This window comes from Myotis daubentonii, chromosome 11 (assembly GCF_963259705.1).
Source record: "Myotis daubentonii chromosome 11, mMyoDau2.1, whole genome shotgun sequence".
Lineage (NCBI taxonomy): Eukaryota > Metazoa > Chordata > Mammalia > Chiroptera > Vespertilionidae > Myotis > Myotis daubentonii.
The window spans coordinates 51,348,720-51,366,263 of NC_081850.1; the positions used below are offsets into that span (position 1 = coordinate 51,348,720).

At 48.2% G+C, this 17,544-nt stretch overlaps 1 protein-coding gene and 1 long non-coding RNA gene across 2 annotated transcripts in view; one reads left to right on the forward strand and one right to left on the reverse strand.

Annotated features, from left to right (window-relative positions):
- LOC132212070 (uncharacterized) lies at positions 1 to 15,906 on the reverse strand. The gene is made up of 2 exons (XR_009447648.1): positions 14,026 to 15,906; positions 1 to 929 (listed from the first exon to the last, which is right to left on the reverse strand). It is a non-coding gene; the product is annotated as an uncharacterized LOC132212070 (long non-coding RNA).
- Positions 14,684 to 17,544, forward strand: part of SPINK4 (serine peptidase inhibitor Kazal type 4) — a 7,392-nt gene continuing 4,531 nt past the window's right edge. Inside the window, exon 1 of the mRNA XM_059657128.1 lies at positions 14,684 to 14,795. Coding sequence (XP_059513111.1) covers positions 14,735 to 14,795 — 61 coding nt within the window. The 5' untranslated portion in view covers positions 14,684 to 14,734. The remainder of the gene's footprint in view (positions 14,796 to 17,544) is intronic.

The window sequence follows — 17,544 nt, forward strand, 5'->3', positions numbered from 1 at the left end:
TTATTTTTGTAGCCAGAATTGTATTTATTGTTTTTAAGAGAACACATACATCATGTTCTGACCACGTTATCAGGAAGGAACAGACCAGACTGACCCTAGCAAAACCCAACCAAGGCATCCACCTCAGGATATGCCTTGTCCTTGTTAGTGTCGGAACCTCCACAAACAACTCTGAGTTACTTCTCCTTCAGAATAAAGTAGGAGGAGGTAAGGCAAGACCCCTTTGGAAGAGGGTGTCTTGTAGGAGTGGGGTTGCTACAGTGATTCCCATTGATTGTCCTGAGCACCAATATGGAGATATGGGGAGTTCTTGGTCTCTCAGCCAGGGTTAGGTGGCCACATGGAATAGGATGCTGGGAAACAGTTGAGTCAGAACCAACCCAGTCCTTGAATAAATATGGGACTCCACCACTGGCGACAGGTACCCCCTACTGGGGATGCATCACACATATGCTCCCCTGGGGTCAGGGGCAAACATATAAGCTGAAAGGCAGTGTTTTTATTTCCACATTTTGTTTTGCTGTTGTAGGGGAGGAAAAATACTTGTATCTCTACCCTTTTGAGTTCTTAGCTGAGATCCCTATAATAAAAGACAGATTAACTAGAGAAAAACAAGCAGAAGTTTCTTAACATGTATACCTCATGTATACATGGGAAATGAGTAACTCCCAGAGGTGGTTTAGAATTCAGGATTAAATACCATTGTAATAAGGAAAGAGGAGGGCGGTGTAGGCCTCTTAGGGGAGAGGATATTATTTTTAGGAAAGACAGAAGAAGAGATTGGCAGTATGATGGTTTGTGACAGTTTATCTTTCATGTGTGATGTTGACTTCTACTCTTCTCGCCTGTGGTAAGAGTTCATCTTCCCTGGTTGACGATACCTCTGGGGAGAGGATCATTGACAAATGAGTTTCTTTTGGAGGATCTGTCTATAGACAAAGAACAATTCAGGGAAAGCCTTTCCAAGCATCTGCTGTTTTTCAAGTGCCTTTGGCTCGAAATAGTCAATACAGTATAGTCCCCCTTTATCTGTGGAGGCATGTTCCAAGACCCCCAGTGGATGCCTGAAACCATGGATAGTACCAAACCCTACATGTACTATGCATTTTCCTATACATACATGCTATGATAAAGTTTAATTTATAAATTAAGCACATAACAACAAAAACTAATAAAGCAGAACAATTTTAACAATACTAGTATACTGTAATGAAAGTTATGTGAATGTGGTCTTTCAAAATATCTTGTTGTACTGTACTTACATTTTCACTTAAAGGAAGCACTTTTTTATTATATACTGGGGCCCAGTGCACGAAATTTGTGCACTGGGTGTGTGTGTGGCGGGGGGGAGTGTCCCTCAGCCCAGCCTGCCCCCTCTCACATACTGGGAGCCCTCAGGCGTTGACCCCCATCACCCTCCAATCGCAGGATCGGCCCTTTGCCCAGGCCTGACGCCTCTGACAGAGGTGTCAGGCCTGGGCAGGGGACCCTCATTTCCCCCCATCACTGGTTCTTCCCCCAGCCCAGGCCTGATGCTTCTGGCCCAGGCATCAGGCCTGGGCAGGGGACCCCCAGACCCCTCCGATTGCTGGCTCTGCCCCTTGCCCAGGCCTGATGCCTCGGCCAGAGGCGTAGACCCCCATCACCCTCCGATCGCCTGATCGGCCCCTTGCCCAGGCCTGACGCCTCCGCCAGAGGTGTCAGGCTTGGACAGGGGACCCCCATCTCCCCCCGCCCAAGCCTGACGCCTCTGACCCAGGCTTCAGGCCTGGGCAAGGGGACCATCATATCCCTCCAATCCCCAGCTCCGCCCCTCACCCAGGCCTGATGCCTTTGGCCCAGGCATCAGACCTGGGCAGGGGACCCCCAGCCCCCCGCCCAGGCCTGATGCCTCGGCCAGAGGAGTTGACCCTCATCACCCTCCGATCACCAATCACCGGATCGGCCCCTTGACCAGGCCTGAGGCCTCCGGCAGAGGTGTCAGGCCTGGGCGGGGGACCCCCAGCTCTCTGCGGTTGCAGGCTCTGCCCCTGCCCAGGCCTAACGCCTCTGGCCAAGGCATTAGGCCTGGGCAGGGGACTCCCAGCTCCCCGCGATCTCCCACTCTGCCCCTGCTCAGGCCTAACACCTCTGGCCAAGGCATTAGGCCTGGGCAGGGGACCCCCAGCTCCCCGCAGTTGCAGGCTCCGCCCCTGCCCAGGCCTAACGCCTCTGGCCTAGGCGTCTGGCCCAGGCAGCGGGGACCCGCAGTGGCAGCGGGGGGCGCCGCGATCGTGTGGGCTCCGCCCCTGGCCCTGCAGGACGCCTCTGGCTGAGGCGTCCGGCCCGGGCAGCGGGGACCCGCAGCTGCAGCAGCCCCGCGATCGTGGGCTCCGCTTTAGGCCCAGGCAAGGGACCCCTAGCTCCTGGGACTGCCAGCTTCGACCGTGCCCAGCTCCCATGGCTGGCTCCACCCCTACTTCCTGCTATCACTGGCCAGGGAGGCAAAGGCGCCTGATTCTCTGATCATGGCTGCCCCCCACCTCTTAGCTCCCCCCTGGGTTTCTGATCACTGTTAGTGGCAGGGGGCTTCTTCCTGCTTTCCCTTTCGCCTCCCTGCATTGTGCCTACATATGCAAATTAGCCACCATCTTTGTTGGCAGTTAACTGCCATCTTAGTTGGCAGTTAATTTGCATATAGCCCTGATTAGCCAATGAAAAGGGTAGCGCCATACGCCAATTACCATTTTTCTCTTTTATTAGTGTAGACTAGAGGCCCAGTGCACAAAAATTTGTGCACTCGGGGGGGTCCCTCAGCCTGACCTGTGCCCTCTCGCAGTCTGGGAACCCTCGCAGGATGTCCACCTGCTGGCTTAGGCCCACTCCCCGGGGGATCGGACCTAAGGTGGCAGTCAGACATCCCTCTGGCAGCCCGGGAGCCCTCGGGGGATGTCCACTTGCCAGTGGGGAGCAGGCCTAAGCTGCAGTTGGACATCCTTAGCGCTGCTGAGGAGGCGGGAGAGGCTCCCGCGACCACCGCTGTACTGGCAGCCATCAGTCTGGCTTGTGGCTGAGCAGAGTTACCCTGTGGAAGCACACTGACCACCAGGGGGCAGCTCCTGCATTGAGTGTCTGCCCCCTGGTGGTCAGTGTGTGTCATAGTGACCAGTCATTCCCAGTGCTTCTGCTGTTAGGGTCAATTTGAATATTACCCTTTTATTATATAGGATAGCTAGAAGCCCGATACACAAAATTCGTGCAAGGGGCTCGGCTTTCGCAGCCCCGGCTTTGTCCGGAAGGTCTTCTGGAAGGACGTGTGGTCTAGTTAGCATATTACACTTTTATTATAGACTTTTTATTGTTGACAGTATTACAGATGTCTCCCATTCCCCAACCCTTTTACTCCCCTCTGCTCATCCCCTACCCACCCCCCAGATCTGCACCAAAAGGAAGCACTTTATGGCTTCCCTTTGGCATATGTGAACTGCCAGCATCGCTACTCTTGTGCTTTAGGGCCATTCTTAAGTAAAATAAAGATTATTGAACACAAACACCAGGATACCTTTACAGTTGACCTGATAATGGAGATGGCTATAAAGTGACTAACGGACAAGGAGCATATACAGTGTGGATTTCCTGGACAAAGGGGTGAGTCACATCCTGGCAGGGCAGAGTGAGATTTCATCATGCTATTCCGAATGGCACACAATTTAAAATTTATGAATTGTTTATTTCTGGAATTCTCCATCTCATATTTTCAGACAAGGGTTGACTGTAACTGAAACTGTGGAAGGCAAAACCACAGAAAAGGGGGGACCAAAGCAGTATATTTTGGAGTGGCATGTTCTGCTGCCGTTCATCGTGGTTGCTGATGTTGTGGTTTCCTTCCCCTCAGTTCCTCCCGACCTGGGTTAGTCACCCTCCACACATGACAAGCCAAGAGTGTGGAAAGAGTCTTTCCCTGGGTCCTCACCAAGGCCCTGCCCCATGCCCAGCCTGCCTGCAATCTTGCTGTAACAAAACTCACCCCACAGTGCCCAAACTGTGTTAGTTGGGATACCACTTCTGGGTGTTAATAGATATTTGTTAAATGATGTGGGGAGGGGTCGGAAGATTCTGTAGTCACTTAATCTAGGAAATGTTAGATTTTTTGGTGGTGTTGTTGTTAATCCTGACCTGAGGAGATTTTTCCCATTGATTTTTAAAGAGCATGGAAGGGACGGAGGGGGAGAGAGAGAGAGAGAGAGAGAGAGAGAGAGAGAGAGAGAGAGAGAGAGAGAGAGAGGCTGATGTGAGAGAGACATACATTGATTGGTTGCCTCCTCCACGAGCCCCAACTGGGCCTGACTGGGCTGGTGATTAAACCTGCAACCCAGGTGCATGCCCTTGACCAGGAATGGAACCTGAGGTCCTTTGGTCCACTGGCCAATGCTCTAACCATTGAGAACCTGGCCAGGGCAGGAAATGCTAGATTTAAAACGCTGAGTAAACATAATGAGTATGCCTGGGAAGGAGGGAACGAACAGGGTTCAGAGGGGAAAAGGATATTCTGCTCTGAACTAGACAAATGGGATGTGTCATATCTGCTCTGAAGAGCATCTCAAAGGCTTCAATAAATTAATGGTCATTGCCAGTGTCCAAGGGAGGAATCTAGTAGGTAGTGTTGCCCTCTCTGATTTGACTACAGAGAACTTTCCTGAGAAGCATCTTATAGTGTTAATGTGCTGAGGAATATAAGGACAGTCACCACTCTGGGTGTTATCCAAGGATTGTAAGTAAAAGATGAAATCACAAAGGAGACCTAGAGGGAAAATAGCTACTGGTGAGCAGAGAGGAAGTGAGAACTGAAAAGAAAGACCCCGTCTCTGTTCCCCTGTCAGACCATATCATCAGACTTTCAAGATTTTATCAGCCACTGTGGAGTTCTCCAAGCTCTCCTGGATTTCTCAGGGAGAGGGCCAAAAGGAGAATTCTGACTCCTTATTCCTCCTCCGCCACACTGTAGTGTCTGAGAGAGGAAGGCCAGGAAACCCACAAAGAGGAGAACCTGGAGGACTGCTTGGTGCTCAGTCTACTACAAAGCTAAGGATCTCCAGGGAGAAAGGGCTTTACTCCAGCTAGAAAGCAAGGGGAAGGTGGGCGGGTTGTTAAGAGAACCACGAAACACAGATGCAAGTCTGTCCCTGAGGATTAGTGTTGAAATAAACTGACAAGAAATAAGGAAGAGTCTATGCACGATCCAGTGTGGCTTTGTTGGTTGAGCATAGTTCCATACACCGAGAGGTCACCAATTTCTGGTCGGGGTACAGGTCCCGGTTTGTGGCTGGATCCCCAGTAGGGGGCGTGCAGGAGGAGGTCAAGCCATGTTTCTCTCCCTCTCCCTTCCTCTCTCTGAAATCAATAAAAACATTTTTTTAAAATTCTTTTAAAAAAGAAAAAAATTAGCCCTAACTGGTTTGGCTCAGTGGATAGAGTGCCAGCCTGCGGAAGAAAGGGTCCCAGGTTCGATTCTGGTCAAGGGCATGTACCTTGGTTGCAATGTTTCTAACTCTCTATCCCTCTCCCTTCCTCTCTGTAAAAATTCAATAAAATAGATTTTAAAAAATAAAGAAATCATCATTCTCTTCTTTAAAAAAATTTTTTATATATATATATGCTGCTTTTTTTTTTAAAGGAAGGGAGAGTCTAGAAAAAGGCCCATAGTGAATCTGACTTCATTTACCTTACTTAAAACAGTGGTCTTAAATGGAAGCAATTTTGTCCCCCTCATTGGACATTTGACCATAACTGGAGACATTTTTGGTTGCCACGACTAGGAAGGAAGAATGCCCCCTGTGTCTAGTGTGTAATAGCCTGGGATACTATTTAACAACCAATAATGCACAGGACAGCCCCCTACAACAAAAAATGATCAGACCCAAAATGTAAGTAGTGCCATTGTTGAGAAAGTTTGCATTGAAAGTTGTCCTAGCCCTAACCTGTTTGGCTCAGTAGATAGAGCATCGGCCTGTGGATTGAAAGGTCCCAGGTTCAATTCCAGTCAAGGTCATGTACCTTGGCTGCAGGCACATCCCCAGTGGGGGGTGTGCAGGAGGCAGCTGATTGATGTTTCTAACTCTCTATCCCTTTCCCTTCTTCTATGTAAAAAAATCAATAAAATAAAAAATTAAATAAATAAATAAAATATATTTTCAAAAAGTTGTCCTAAAACATCACCTTTAATTTAAAATTTAGGATTTTGCTTAAATTTAGCAGTCTTATCACAAAGAATTGGGAGAAATTTATTCAGTAGAATAAAATCCATGATTATCAATTTGGAGGTCCAAATTTTTGTCAACAGTACTATTTTGTAAATTTAAGCCACATCATAAATAACACTACCTTTTGCAAGGAGACCTAGAAGATAAAAAGACTCACAGCAAATAGTTCCTTTTATTTAAGTTTCAGATATTTGCTTTGACTCAGCTGTTTTAGCACAAGAAATGTGGGAGAAATTTATTAAGTAAAAGGGTTTGTTTTAAGTTCAAATAAATAAGTATGAGTAGAGGTAGGAAGGATCCCACTCCTGGCCATATAATTACAGAAATTTTGGGACAGGTCCATAACAAGGCGCATAAGAGGTTATTTTATCCATGGTTATTTGTGATGGTTGGAGAGCTGGACCCAACGAGGCCCTCATCACTGGGATAGTCTATCACAGTAATGAGCAATGAACTAGATATCCACATAGCAATGTAAATAGATCTTTAAAAGACAAAGCTGAATGGGTGGGGGAGAGTAAGGAACAGAAAGAGATCGCCAGCATAATACAATTGATTGAAATTAAAAATACATGCCCACAAAACAATGCGTCAAGCTTTCAAGAACACTCAGGAATCTTAGTCATGGCACAACTACAGTCTCTTGGGCATTAGGCACCACTGCCACCTGGTGGTAGCAATTTAAAGTTGAAGTGTTACTCAGTTTTTTAAATATCTACATAATATGAAATGCATAGACCTTAAATATTTAATTTGATGAATTTTGACAATTACATGCATCAGGGTAATTATCACTCTGAATAATATATAGAAGATTTCCATCCCCTCCTGCCCTTTCCAGGAAAACCTCCCCAAACGCTAACCTAGAAGTAACCACTGATTCGTTTATGTCACGAAAAATAAGCTTTGCCTCTTGTAGAACTTACCAGCTGTGTGACCTTGGGTAAATCCTAAATCTGTCTGAGGGCTGGTTCTCTCTTTTGTAAAGGGGGACAGCAACAACACTGAGCATAGCAAATATTTAGCAAGTGCCTTGGAGCCTGAGAACCGAACCCTCCCTCACTTGCCTGGACACACGCCCATGGGCTGCTGACAGCTCCTGGCTGGGAGTGAGCACGCTGCCCCCAGAAGGTGTGCACCACCGCCAGCGGCACACTGGCCACAGAAGGGAGGAAAGACTTTCCAGGACTCTGAGGACCTGCACGGAAGACTTTAGCCTTTGGGGCTCTCAGGTCCTACCTTTTGCCAGGCCAAACAGTCACTAACTGCTTTATCCTGCTGCTTGGGCAACAAGGTACATGTACCCCAGCCTGGCCAATCATAAAAGGCCAATCCTCTGGCCACATTGATGGGTCCAAGACATGAGCACATGACCTGTCCTCTTCAGAGTCTCCCCTTGGGTTGTTTGTACACTGAAGGAGGCTGTGGAGAGGCTTCCTCAAATGTTTAAGTTCACAAAGTTAGGATGATGTAAGCTTGTGGCAATCGGGCTGAGTGTAGTAAGCCTGTCTGTAGCTGGAGACTGTGTGAATACATCTGGGACTGAATGCAACCTCAGGAGAGTGTGATGGCAGCCTCCCAGGAGACATGTGGGAGTGGGAGATTGGGAACAAGGCTCTGGGGCTCCCAGCACACTCCAGGATCCTGTGAGCATGTTGCATGGCCTGTGGAGATTGCCACTAAGGAGCTGGATTTCTTACCTGCCACCACTCCAATGAACTGAACACTACTGTGCCAATTATGTATGATGGCCGTGAACTGCATCCCCTGGAGATGAGCACATTCCACACAACCACACGTGGTAGCCCTGATCACAGGCGAGGACCTGAAGCTCAGAGGTGAAATGACTTGATCAAAAACCCACAGGCGGCCCTAGCCTGTTTGGTTCAGTGGATAGAGCATCGGCCTGTGGACTGAAGGGTCCCGGGTTCGATTCTGGTTAAGGGCATATGCCCAGGTTGCGGGCTCCATCCCAGGGGGTTGGGGGGGGGGGGCATGCAGGAGGCAGCCGGTCAATGATTCTCATCATTGATCTTTCCATCTCTCCCTCTCCCTTCCTCTCTGAAATCAATAAAAATACATTTTTTTTAAAAAAAAAGATCCCACAGGCAAAGTCTCCAGACTCCATAGCCCAGACTCTGATGACCCCACTGCCTCCTCACTGACCCCTAAGGCACTGCACAGGCCAGAGCATTCCAACTAACCCACATGAGCCTGGGAACTGTTATTCTGTGTAGCACTCCTGTGTATACACGCAACTTCGTGGGTCCCTAATTGGTCCAGCTTAGAAAGCCCTGGGCTCCTTTGAATAAGTTCATCCTATAGGTGAGGGATTCCCATATGGGGAAGATTTTGTGATATCTGTGGCTAGTGTATGACCAGCAACATTTTCCCTTCTTCTGGTAACAGGATCCCAAGTGTGCTATGGAGACCTACCCTCCCCATACAATCTTTATGGGATTGTCCATAAAAATGTATTACCTTCCCTGCACTTGCTAAATATTTGCTATGCTCAGAAAGTAGGCACATGACTCTTGCTATGCTTTGGGGGCCCAATTCTTGGGCCTAGTTCTTTGGATTTTCATCTAATTTTTTGTGTAGCTCTGGTAGCAGGTACTGTTAGTGTCCGCCCCCCGCCCCCCAATATCTCCTTGGCACTCGCCACTCCTATGCATACCTGTTTTTTCCATCCACAACCCCTGCAGTCCTTTGGCTGAGGGCTTTCTCTGGTTGCCCAGGGATAGCAGAGAAGAGGCCAGTAGTGCAGGGAGTGAAGGACCTCCCTCCAGCAGCTCTACCAGTGACTGATGGGAGTTGGTGGATACATACCCCAGCTCCCTCACCCCTCAGGGGGATAACTGAGATGTGTTCCAGTTTTCTGGCCATCCCTGGGGGGACTGAAGTCCCGTTTCCCACAATGGTAACTTCAGTAATGCATACTATTGGTTTCCTTCCCTTCCCTGACTTGCTTATCCTCATTCCCCTACCACAGCTTACTGGACCCACCTCCCAGAAAATTACTTGGAATCTAATATCGCTCCTGAGTGAGTCCAACCTAAGACAACCACATGCTCTTCTGGAAAATTCCTATTCTGCTTAAATTGGCAAGACTGTGTTTCTGTTACTTGCAACCCATGAATTAAAAGTCTGGGGTGGTATCACATCGCGCCTGGCCATAATAACCTCTGGTCGTCTTTCTAAAGACCCTCAGAGCTCTGGAAGGGGAGAAACAGTGTCTCATGAGCCTTTGTTATAAGTTTTTTCATATGTAAGCTCAGAGGGCTTGAGCTCTGAGCTATGCCTATGAATGGAATTGCTTGGATGACACACGGCCCAGAATACCAGGTCTCTTGTAATCTCAGGTCACTTCTAGGGTGAGGAATGGACTAAAATTCCTTCCTCGTTGATAATGATCATGCCAGAATTCCATGCACCGAGAGAAGTTAGGTACTAAAGCTGATGTTTGTGAGCCCTGCAGATGAGCTTGGGATGGCTTTTGGAGTGAAGCACTACATCTAGGTGTTGGAGGAGATGCTGGATTCTTGGGCCAAAAACTAGAAAAATGTGATCCTTGGAATAGAGTGCCACCTCTATTCCCTTATGGACACAGCATACAGTGGTCACTAACTGGACCTATTGAGCCAACTGGAGAACAGCCTGGTCCTCAGAGTTCTCTGAAGCCCTCGAGTCCAGTTGAGAATCTGGAGTTGGGCTCCTTGCTGTCCTGAAGTATTCAGTCCTGGATGTATCCATATAGTCAATACACGGGTGCCAGGTCCTTTGCAGAGCGTTGGGGATATGAGGTGAATCAGATGTCCTCTCAGTCTCTCTCTCTCTCTCTAAGAAAGTGAAGATGATCTCATAAGCAAGAAAAAGCCACAGAGCATTACAGGTGCAGCTAGGATAGATGTCTGTACAGATGAGGGGCCCAAAATGGTGAGAGCTGAAGTCCTGTGAAAAGAACAAAAAGGAAGTGACAGAGGGTGCAGCATGAGCAAAGGCTTGGAGGCATAGAAGCCTGGTGGGTGGTTCTATCTAATGGAGTGAAGGGTTAAGTGGCAAGAGATAAAGTTCAAGAGGCCAGCAAAGGATGTGTCATGGAGGATGTGTATTGTATGCCAAGGAGTTTGCTTTTCCTCCTTGAGTCAATAGTGATTGAATAATTTTAATTGAATTGACTAATAATAATTGAATAATATTAAGCAGGGGGATCATGTGGGGTTTTTTTGCATTTCAGAAAGATTGCTCTGGAAGTGGAATGGAGGATGAATTTGAGTTGGTGAGGCCTTAGGCAGGGAGACAATATGAGTAAGGAAGGTGAGAGATCATGGAGGCCAAACTAGAGCAACGACTGAGGAAATGTAAAGGAGGTGATGGATATGACAGATGGAGAGGTGGTGAAATCAGTAAGACTTGACTCCCTGAATGTAGAAGTAAGTGTGGGCACCTGGATGATGGTAGCACTGTGCACCCAGATCGGGGGACTTGGAGGTAGGGTATCTTTGGGTGGGTAAGTTGATGGTAAGTTGACTTTTGGCTATATTGAGTGAATGTCCATGAATATCTCTATCACTATTTCTATCACTGCTCTAACCACAGCATTTTATAAATACCGGTTCAAGTGTCCACGTGTCCATTCCTCTTCCCCACCACTATAAACTGCAGGATGATTCTCACTCATCTCTGCGGCCCCAGGACCTGGCACCGTGACCAGTGCCCAACAGTAGGTACTTAATAAGTGTCCATTGAACGGCAGGGTGGGTATCCCCATGGAGGAATGACTTCAGTTGTTCCCTTCGTTGAGTCCTTCTTGAAGTCAGATCCCAAACAAGGAGATGATATCTCCCTTTGAAGGAGTAGAGGGGTGCCTTTTCCTCCCACTGACATCGTGGGGCCCTGCAGCCTTAGACCAGGCAGAATGGGAAGTGGCCAGAAGTGGGACCTAGACTCAGGTGGCTGAGGAGTCCAGGACAGGACAGGCTGTGGAACTGGCTGTGCCTAGACCAGGCCTCCCTGGAGTGGGTGCCCACACCTGGGCTGCTCATAGCAGGTGGACGGGCAGGTGGGGGCACTTGAGGCTGGAGGAAGGGTGGAACAGGATGTAGGCTGAGGGGCCAGGGATAGTCCAGGGGCAAGCTGACCGTGCTGTCTGTGCCATCTGGCAGACTCAGGCCTGCTTGAGCTCAACTCACCCACCTTATAAAAAACAACAAAGCCAGTGTTCCTTCCACTTATCAGCAAGGCTTGTGACTCAGACCTAATGGATCCTGCATTGTCGTCATCAAGGAGGGGCTGTATTCTTTGAGGAGCTGGGCACCAGTCCAGGTCTTAACAGGCAGCATGAAGGCTACTGGTAGGCCAGGGAGTGTTGACTCAGCCAGCTCACATGTCCCAGCCTTCACTCTGACGAGGGGCAGGAGATGGAGGAATCACCTGCTCCCCTGCTCAAGCCCAGTTTCAGAGCACCTCTGCCTTTACTGTATTGATCCTAGTACTTGGGTAGGTGCCCAGGACTTTTAAGGCTTGGCCTCTGCCTACTTCCAGGATCCTCCAAGCATGACGCTTCCTGGCATCACAACAGCCACACACATCTCACCTCATAGGCCCTCACAGCGGCCCTGGGACTCAGGCTGGTGTTGGTACATAACAGTGTGCTCACTTCTCAGGTAGGAGCATATGTGCAGGCCCAGAGGTGAAGGGATGCACCCAAGTTCACCCAAGTTGGTGGCTGGGCTGAGATCTGAGTAAGAGCTGGCCCTCATCTCCTGCTACTCAATTCCTGTTTACTCTACTCTACCCACAATGGGCGCCTTGATATTTCCCTCTGGAGCATGCCACGCTTGTTCCCATCCCAGGACCTTTGCACTTGCAGCTCCTCCGCTTGTCAGGCTCTTCCCACAGGTTTCTGCAGGACTTGCTCCTTCTGCTCGTGTGTCACTATCTAAGAGAGCAGCCTCCTTCCCTTTGTCACTTTCTCCCCTTATACCATGTAATTTCTCTTCTACATAACATACCAGGGAAGCCAGCCTCTTGTGTGTTCAAAGCCATCTAACACTGAAACTGGTAGGTAGTGAGCTCCTCATCACTAGAGGATGAATGACTTGCTGGTGGGCTGCTATAAGGCCTGAGTAAAAGATGGGAGACAGATAGATGACCTTTAAGTTCCCCTCCCTTTATGAGATGATGTTCTTGCTCTGGGACAGGAAATTATCATTAAATATTTGCTCTGCTAAACAGTAAAAGGATAGCTGCCACCTGCCTCAGAGGCACCTGAGGGTCATGAAGCTTCCTTAGGCGGGGCAGGAGGATCCTGAAACTGAGTCACGGATCTCAGGCTGGGCTGGGCTGCAGATCTGGGGCTTCTATTGGTCTGTGGGGGTGACTGTCTGGCTGCCTGGGACCCCCAAAGGGTTTCTTCTTTTTATATTTTAGAGACAGAGAAACATCAGTGTAAGAGAGACACATTAATTGGTTGCCTCCTACATGTGCACTGACTGGGGCCAGGGATTGAACCTGCAACCCAGGTATGTGCCCTTGACCCGGAATCAAACCTGAGACCCTTTGGTGTGCGGGCTGACACTCTAAGCACTGAGTCACAGTGGCCAGGGCCAACAGGGTTCTTCTTGGACAAGAATCCTCCCCATTGACTAATTTAACTATTCTCACAATTTATCTGTAAGCTTGAAATCTTCCTAAATAAAAGTTTTTTTAAGTGCTGAAATTTTGATTCAAATATTTTTGAGGGAGGTCCAGCTTCTGTAGTTTTAAATTCTCCCATTGGAAATCTAATCTGCAGATGGAGCTGGAAATTACTGATCCAAATATGTAAATAAAATTTTGTGGGCTTAAAATTTGTTTTAATATGTTTTTATTGATTTTTAGAGAAAAAGGGAAAGGGATAGAGAGATAGAAACATGGATGAGAGAAAAACATCAATCAATCAGCTGCCTCCTGAATGTGCCCCACTGGGGATTGAGCCCACAACCTGGGCATATGCCCTGTGCCCTGACTGTGATTTGAATTGTTATCTCTCGGTTCCTGGGCTGACACTCAACCACTGAGCCACACCTGCTGGGCATTTGTTGTTGTTGTTAAGCCTCACCTGAGGATGTTTTTTCCATTGCTTTTTAGAAAGTAGAAGGGAGGGAGGGAGGGAGAGAGAGAGAGAGAGAGAGAGAGAGAGAGAGGGGAAGAGAAAGAGGGAAACATCGATGTGAGAGACACATTAACTGGTTGCCTCTCTGCCGCTCAACCAGGGGCGGGGAACAAACCTGAAACCCAGGCACACGCCCTTGACCAGGAATTGAATCTGCGCCCCTTTGGGATGCAGGCTGACACTCTAACCAAACAAGCCAGGGCTTGTTATTCTTTTAATAAATCAGAAATTCTTTGAAAGCAGATAACCAAATATCTCATTCATAAATATTGCATATATATGGGGTAGTTTTAGATACTGATCTTGTCTGCATTAAACCCTTATAGTGTTTTATTTTGTCCTTTCCCCCTGTCAGTTGTGCCTTCATATGATGCAAAAAGAAAGAAAGAAAAGGTAGCCCTAACAGGTTTGGCTCAGTGGATAGAGCGTTGGCCTGCGGACTGAAAGGTCCCAGGTTCGATTCCGGTCAAGGGCATGTACCTTGGTTGCAGGCACATCCCCAGTAGGAGGTGTACAGGAGGCAGCTGATTGATGTTTCTAACTCTCTATCTCTCTCCCTTCCTCTCTGTAAAAAATCAATAAAATGTATTTTTAAAAAAAAGAAAAAAGAAAAGGTAAACTTCTGTTTACCTTTATAGCTCATTTCATACACTGCAAAATATTTTCCCATCTGCTATCAACACTCTCATCTTCACAGCAGCCCTATGAGGTAGACAGAGCCAGAATTATCACCCCCATTTTGTGCACAGGTAAACTGAGGCTGTTTTATTTTTATTTTTTTTTTTTACAATTCTTTTTTTAAAATTGTTTTATTGCTTAAAGTATTACAAAGAGTATTACATATGTCTCCTTTTTTTTTTTTTTTTTTTTTTTTGGTAGAGGCATTCCAGCCCCTTTTCTCTGCCTCCTGCCACCTTCCAGTTGCTTTTTCCTCTTTCTTTCTGAACTGCCTTCTCTCTCTCTCTCTCTCTCTCTCTCTCTCTCTCTCTCTCTCTCTCTTCTGACTTGGTTTCTCTGTTTTTCTCTTTCTACTTCCAATTTCCCTTTCCCTCTTGCTCCAGCCCTCAGACTGGCATCAACTTTGTGAGTTGTCCAACTTTTCCTCAATTTGAAAATCTGCCAGCCCAATAAACACAGTCCCACCCCACCTCAGCTCAGCATCTCTGCGTAGAGAAAGCCCTTTCCGGATGCCAAGGTGCAGAGATTACTCAGGATGCCACTCCTGGCCTCTCCATCTGGCCCCAGATAAGATAAGGGGAGGGCTCAGCACTATAAACAGGCCCCCATCCTTCCCCTGGCCCAGGCTTCACTAGCTGAGCCCACACCAACCAGGATCAGCATGGCCGTCCGTCTGTGGCTGGTCGCCCTGGCCTTGGCTGCCTTCCTCGTTGTGGACAGAGGTGAGTGGGCAGAGCTTGGATTCTCTATGGCTTGGCATTGGTAGGTGAGCTTGGAGTGGGGGCAGAGGCTGGGCCTGGAGCACTTCTATGAGGCTTCAATTTTCTGCATATAACTTAAAATTTAAAAAAAAACAATATCCATTTTATTGATTTCAGAGAGGAATAGAGAGGGAGAGAGAGATAGAAACATCAATGATGGCAGAGAATCATTGATCGGCCGCCTCCTGCATGACCCACACTGGTGATCCAGCCCGCAACCCAGGCATGTACCCTGACTGGGAGTCGAACCATGACCTTGTGATTCATAGGTCAATGCTCAACCACTGAGCAACACTGGCCAGGCTGCATATAACTTTTTCTTCACCCCTCCCACCATCGTGGGGAAAGCCCTGGGCTAGGAGAAAGGAAATCTGGGTTCAGTTTCTGATTCTGGCCTAGAATTGTAAAAATCCTTTCCCCTCTTGGGCCTACATTTCTCCAGCTGTAAAGTAGGAGGTTGTCCTAGTTCAAAGCTGCACTGAGCAACTACTGGGCTAGAGATCAGGGAGGCAGAAAGGAGCAGGCCTATCTCGTCTGCTGGTTGCAAGCTGGTGGGTCTGGAAGGAAGGCTGGCCTGGGTGCTCTTAGCTTCCATCCATTCTGACAGGCTATCGCTGTGGGACTGAGAGCAGCCATATGAGCACATGGAAGCCCCCTCTTCCTGGGAGCATTTGCCCTGGATTGGACACGTGCAGCTGGAATGGGGCCTCCTCAGAGCCTGCGGCACCTCTGCAGTCTCATACCTGTTGTGTTATAAGGCTTTGTTCTCATTGTTTTTGACCCTTCAGACATATCAGTGAGCTTAAATCCAATGGGGGGGGGGGGGTGATGGGAGAGAATAAACAGTAGACAAGATAGGTGCAATGTATGTTAAACAGTATGTTAGGTGATAAAATATGAGGCAGAGAGATGGGTTTGGGATGGGGTTGTAAGGATAAATCAGGGGAACTTTTCCTCAGAGGCTGATGTTTGACCAAAGCTTGAAGGAGGTGAGGGAGTGAGCCATGTGAATATCTGAAAGAAGAAGGTTCCAGGCAGAGGGAACAGGCAGTGCAAAGGCCCTGAAGTAGGAGTCTTTTTTTTTTTTTAATATATTTTATTGATTTTTTTTTTTTTTTTTTTTTTTTTTTTTTTTTTTTTTTTTTTTTACAGAGAGGAAGAGAGAGAGAGATAGAGAGTTAGAAACATCAATGAGAGAGAAACATCGATCAGCTGCCTCCTGCACATCTCCCACCAGGGATGTGCCCGCAACCAAGGTACATGCCCCCGACCGGAATCGAACCTGGGACCCTTCAGTCCGCAGGCCAACGCTCTATCCACCGAGCCAAACCGGTTTTGGCTAAGTAGGAGTCTTTGAGATACTGCAAGGAGGCCAGTGCAGTTGGAGGGGCGTGAGAGGCAGGGGAGATAATAGAGGCAACCAGGAACTATAGTGCGTGAGGCCTTGAAGGCCAATGTGAACTTGGCTCCTCCTCTGAGTGAAATGGGGGGTACTGAAGAGTTTTCAGCAGGTATGTTGTAAAAGGATCACTCTGGTTGCTGTTGAGAAGACTGAAGGGGGAAGCAAGGAGACAAAGCCATGGTGTTACAGGGCAAGGCCCGGGAGGACGTCAAGGCCATCGACCTCATGGCCAGTCCCACAGACATTTCCCCAGCTGGGGACTCAGAGAATGGGTCTGGGGCTTCTGTCCCAGCACAGCCTGCTCACTCACAGCCTGGCTTCCTTTCCCCAAGTACTTCTCCTGGTGGGAACAATGAGGAGGCCTGCCCCGAAGGGAGTCCTTGCGCCCATTTCAGATTCCTGCCTTGGCTGAGTGAGAAGGGGATCTCTTGGGCCCAAGTCCAGGGCAGCCTGGGGTAAATACAACTTCTTCTCACATCCTCCAGGAAGAAACTCTGACACCACAGGGTTTTGAACTCTTCCCCACAATACACTTTAGGGGCCAATTCCTGAACACTCGCTGTGTGGGGGCATTGACACTCGGAGGCAGAGGCAAGGGGAGCCCTAAGGAACTCAGGCCCATAGGAAGACAGGAGTGACCCAGTGGGACAGCACATGGTGGCATGAAAGCTGCTGCTATGGTCTGGATGATGGTGGCCCCCCACATTCATATGCTGAAATCCCAATCCCCAAGTGACCAGAAAGCAGGTCATGAGGTCGGAACCCTCATGAATGGGATTAGTCCCCTTATAAAAGAGGCCCCCGAGAGCTGCCTACACCATTTCACCATTAAGGACATAGCAAAAAGGCACAGGCTATGAGGCAGGAAGAGGGCCCTTACCAGACACCAAACCTGCGGACACCATGACTTTGAACTTCCCACATTCAGAACTGGGATAAATAAATATGTTTTTATTTTTAATTATTTTTAAAATGTTTTTTAATTGATTTTTTTTTTTTTGAGAGAGGGATAGAGACAGAAACATCATTGAGAGAGAAACATCATTGATCGGCTGCCTCCTGTGCTCCCCCACGCGCCCCCTCCCCCAGGGGATCGAGTCTGCAACCCCTGGGTATGTGCCCTCACTGGGAATCAAACCGGTGAACCGGTGGCCTCTTGGTTCCTGGGTTGATGCTCCACCCCTGAGCTACAGCAGCGGGCTATTTTTTATTTTTAATAAGAATTTATTTGAGCCAAACTGATGGCATATACTGGGAGCAAGATCTCAAATGCTCCCCAAATGTTTGTTTTGTTTCTAAGACACCTAG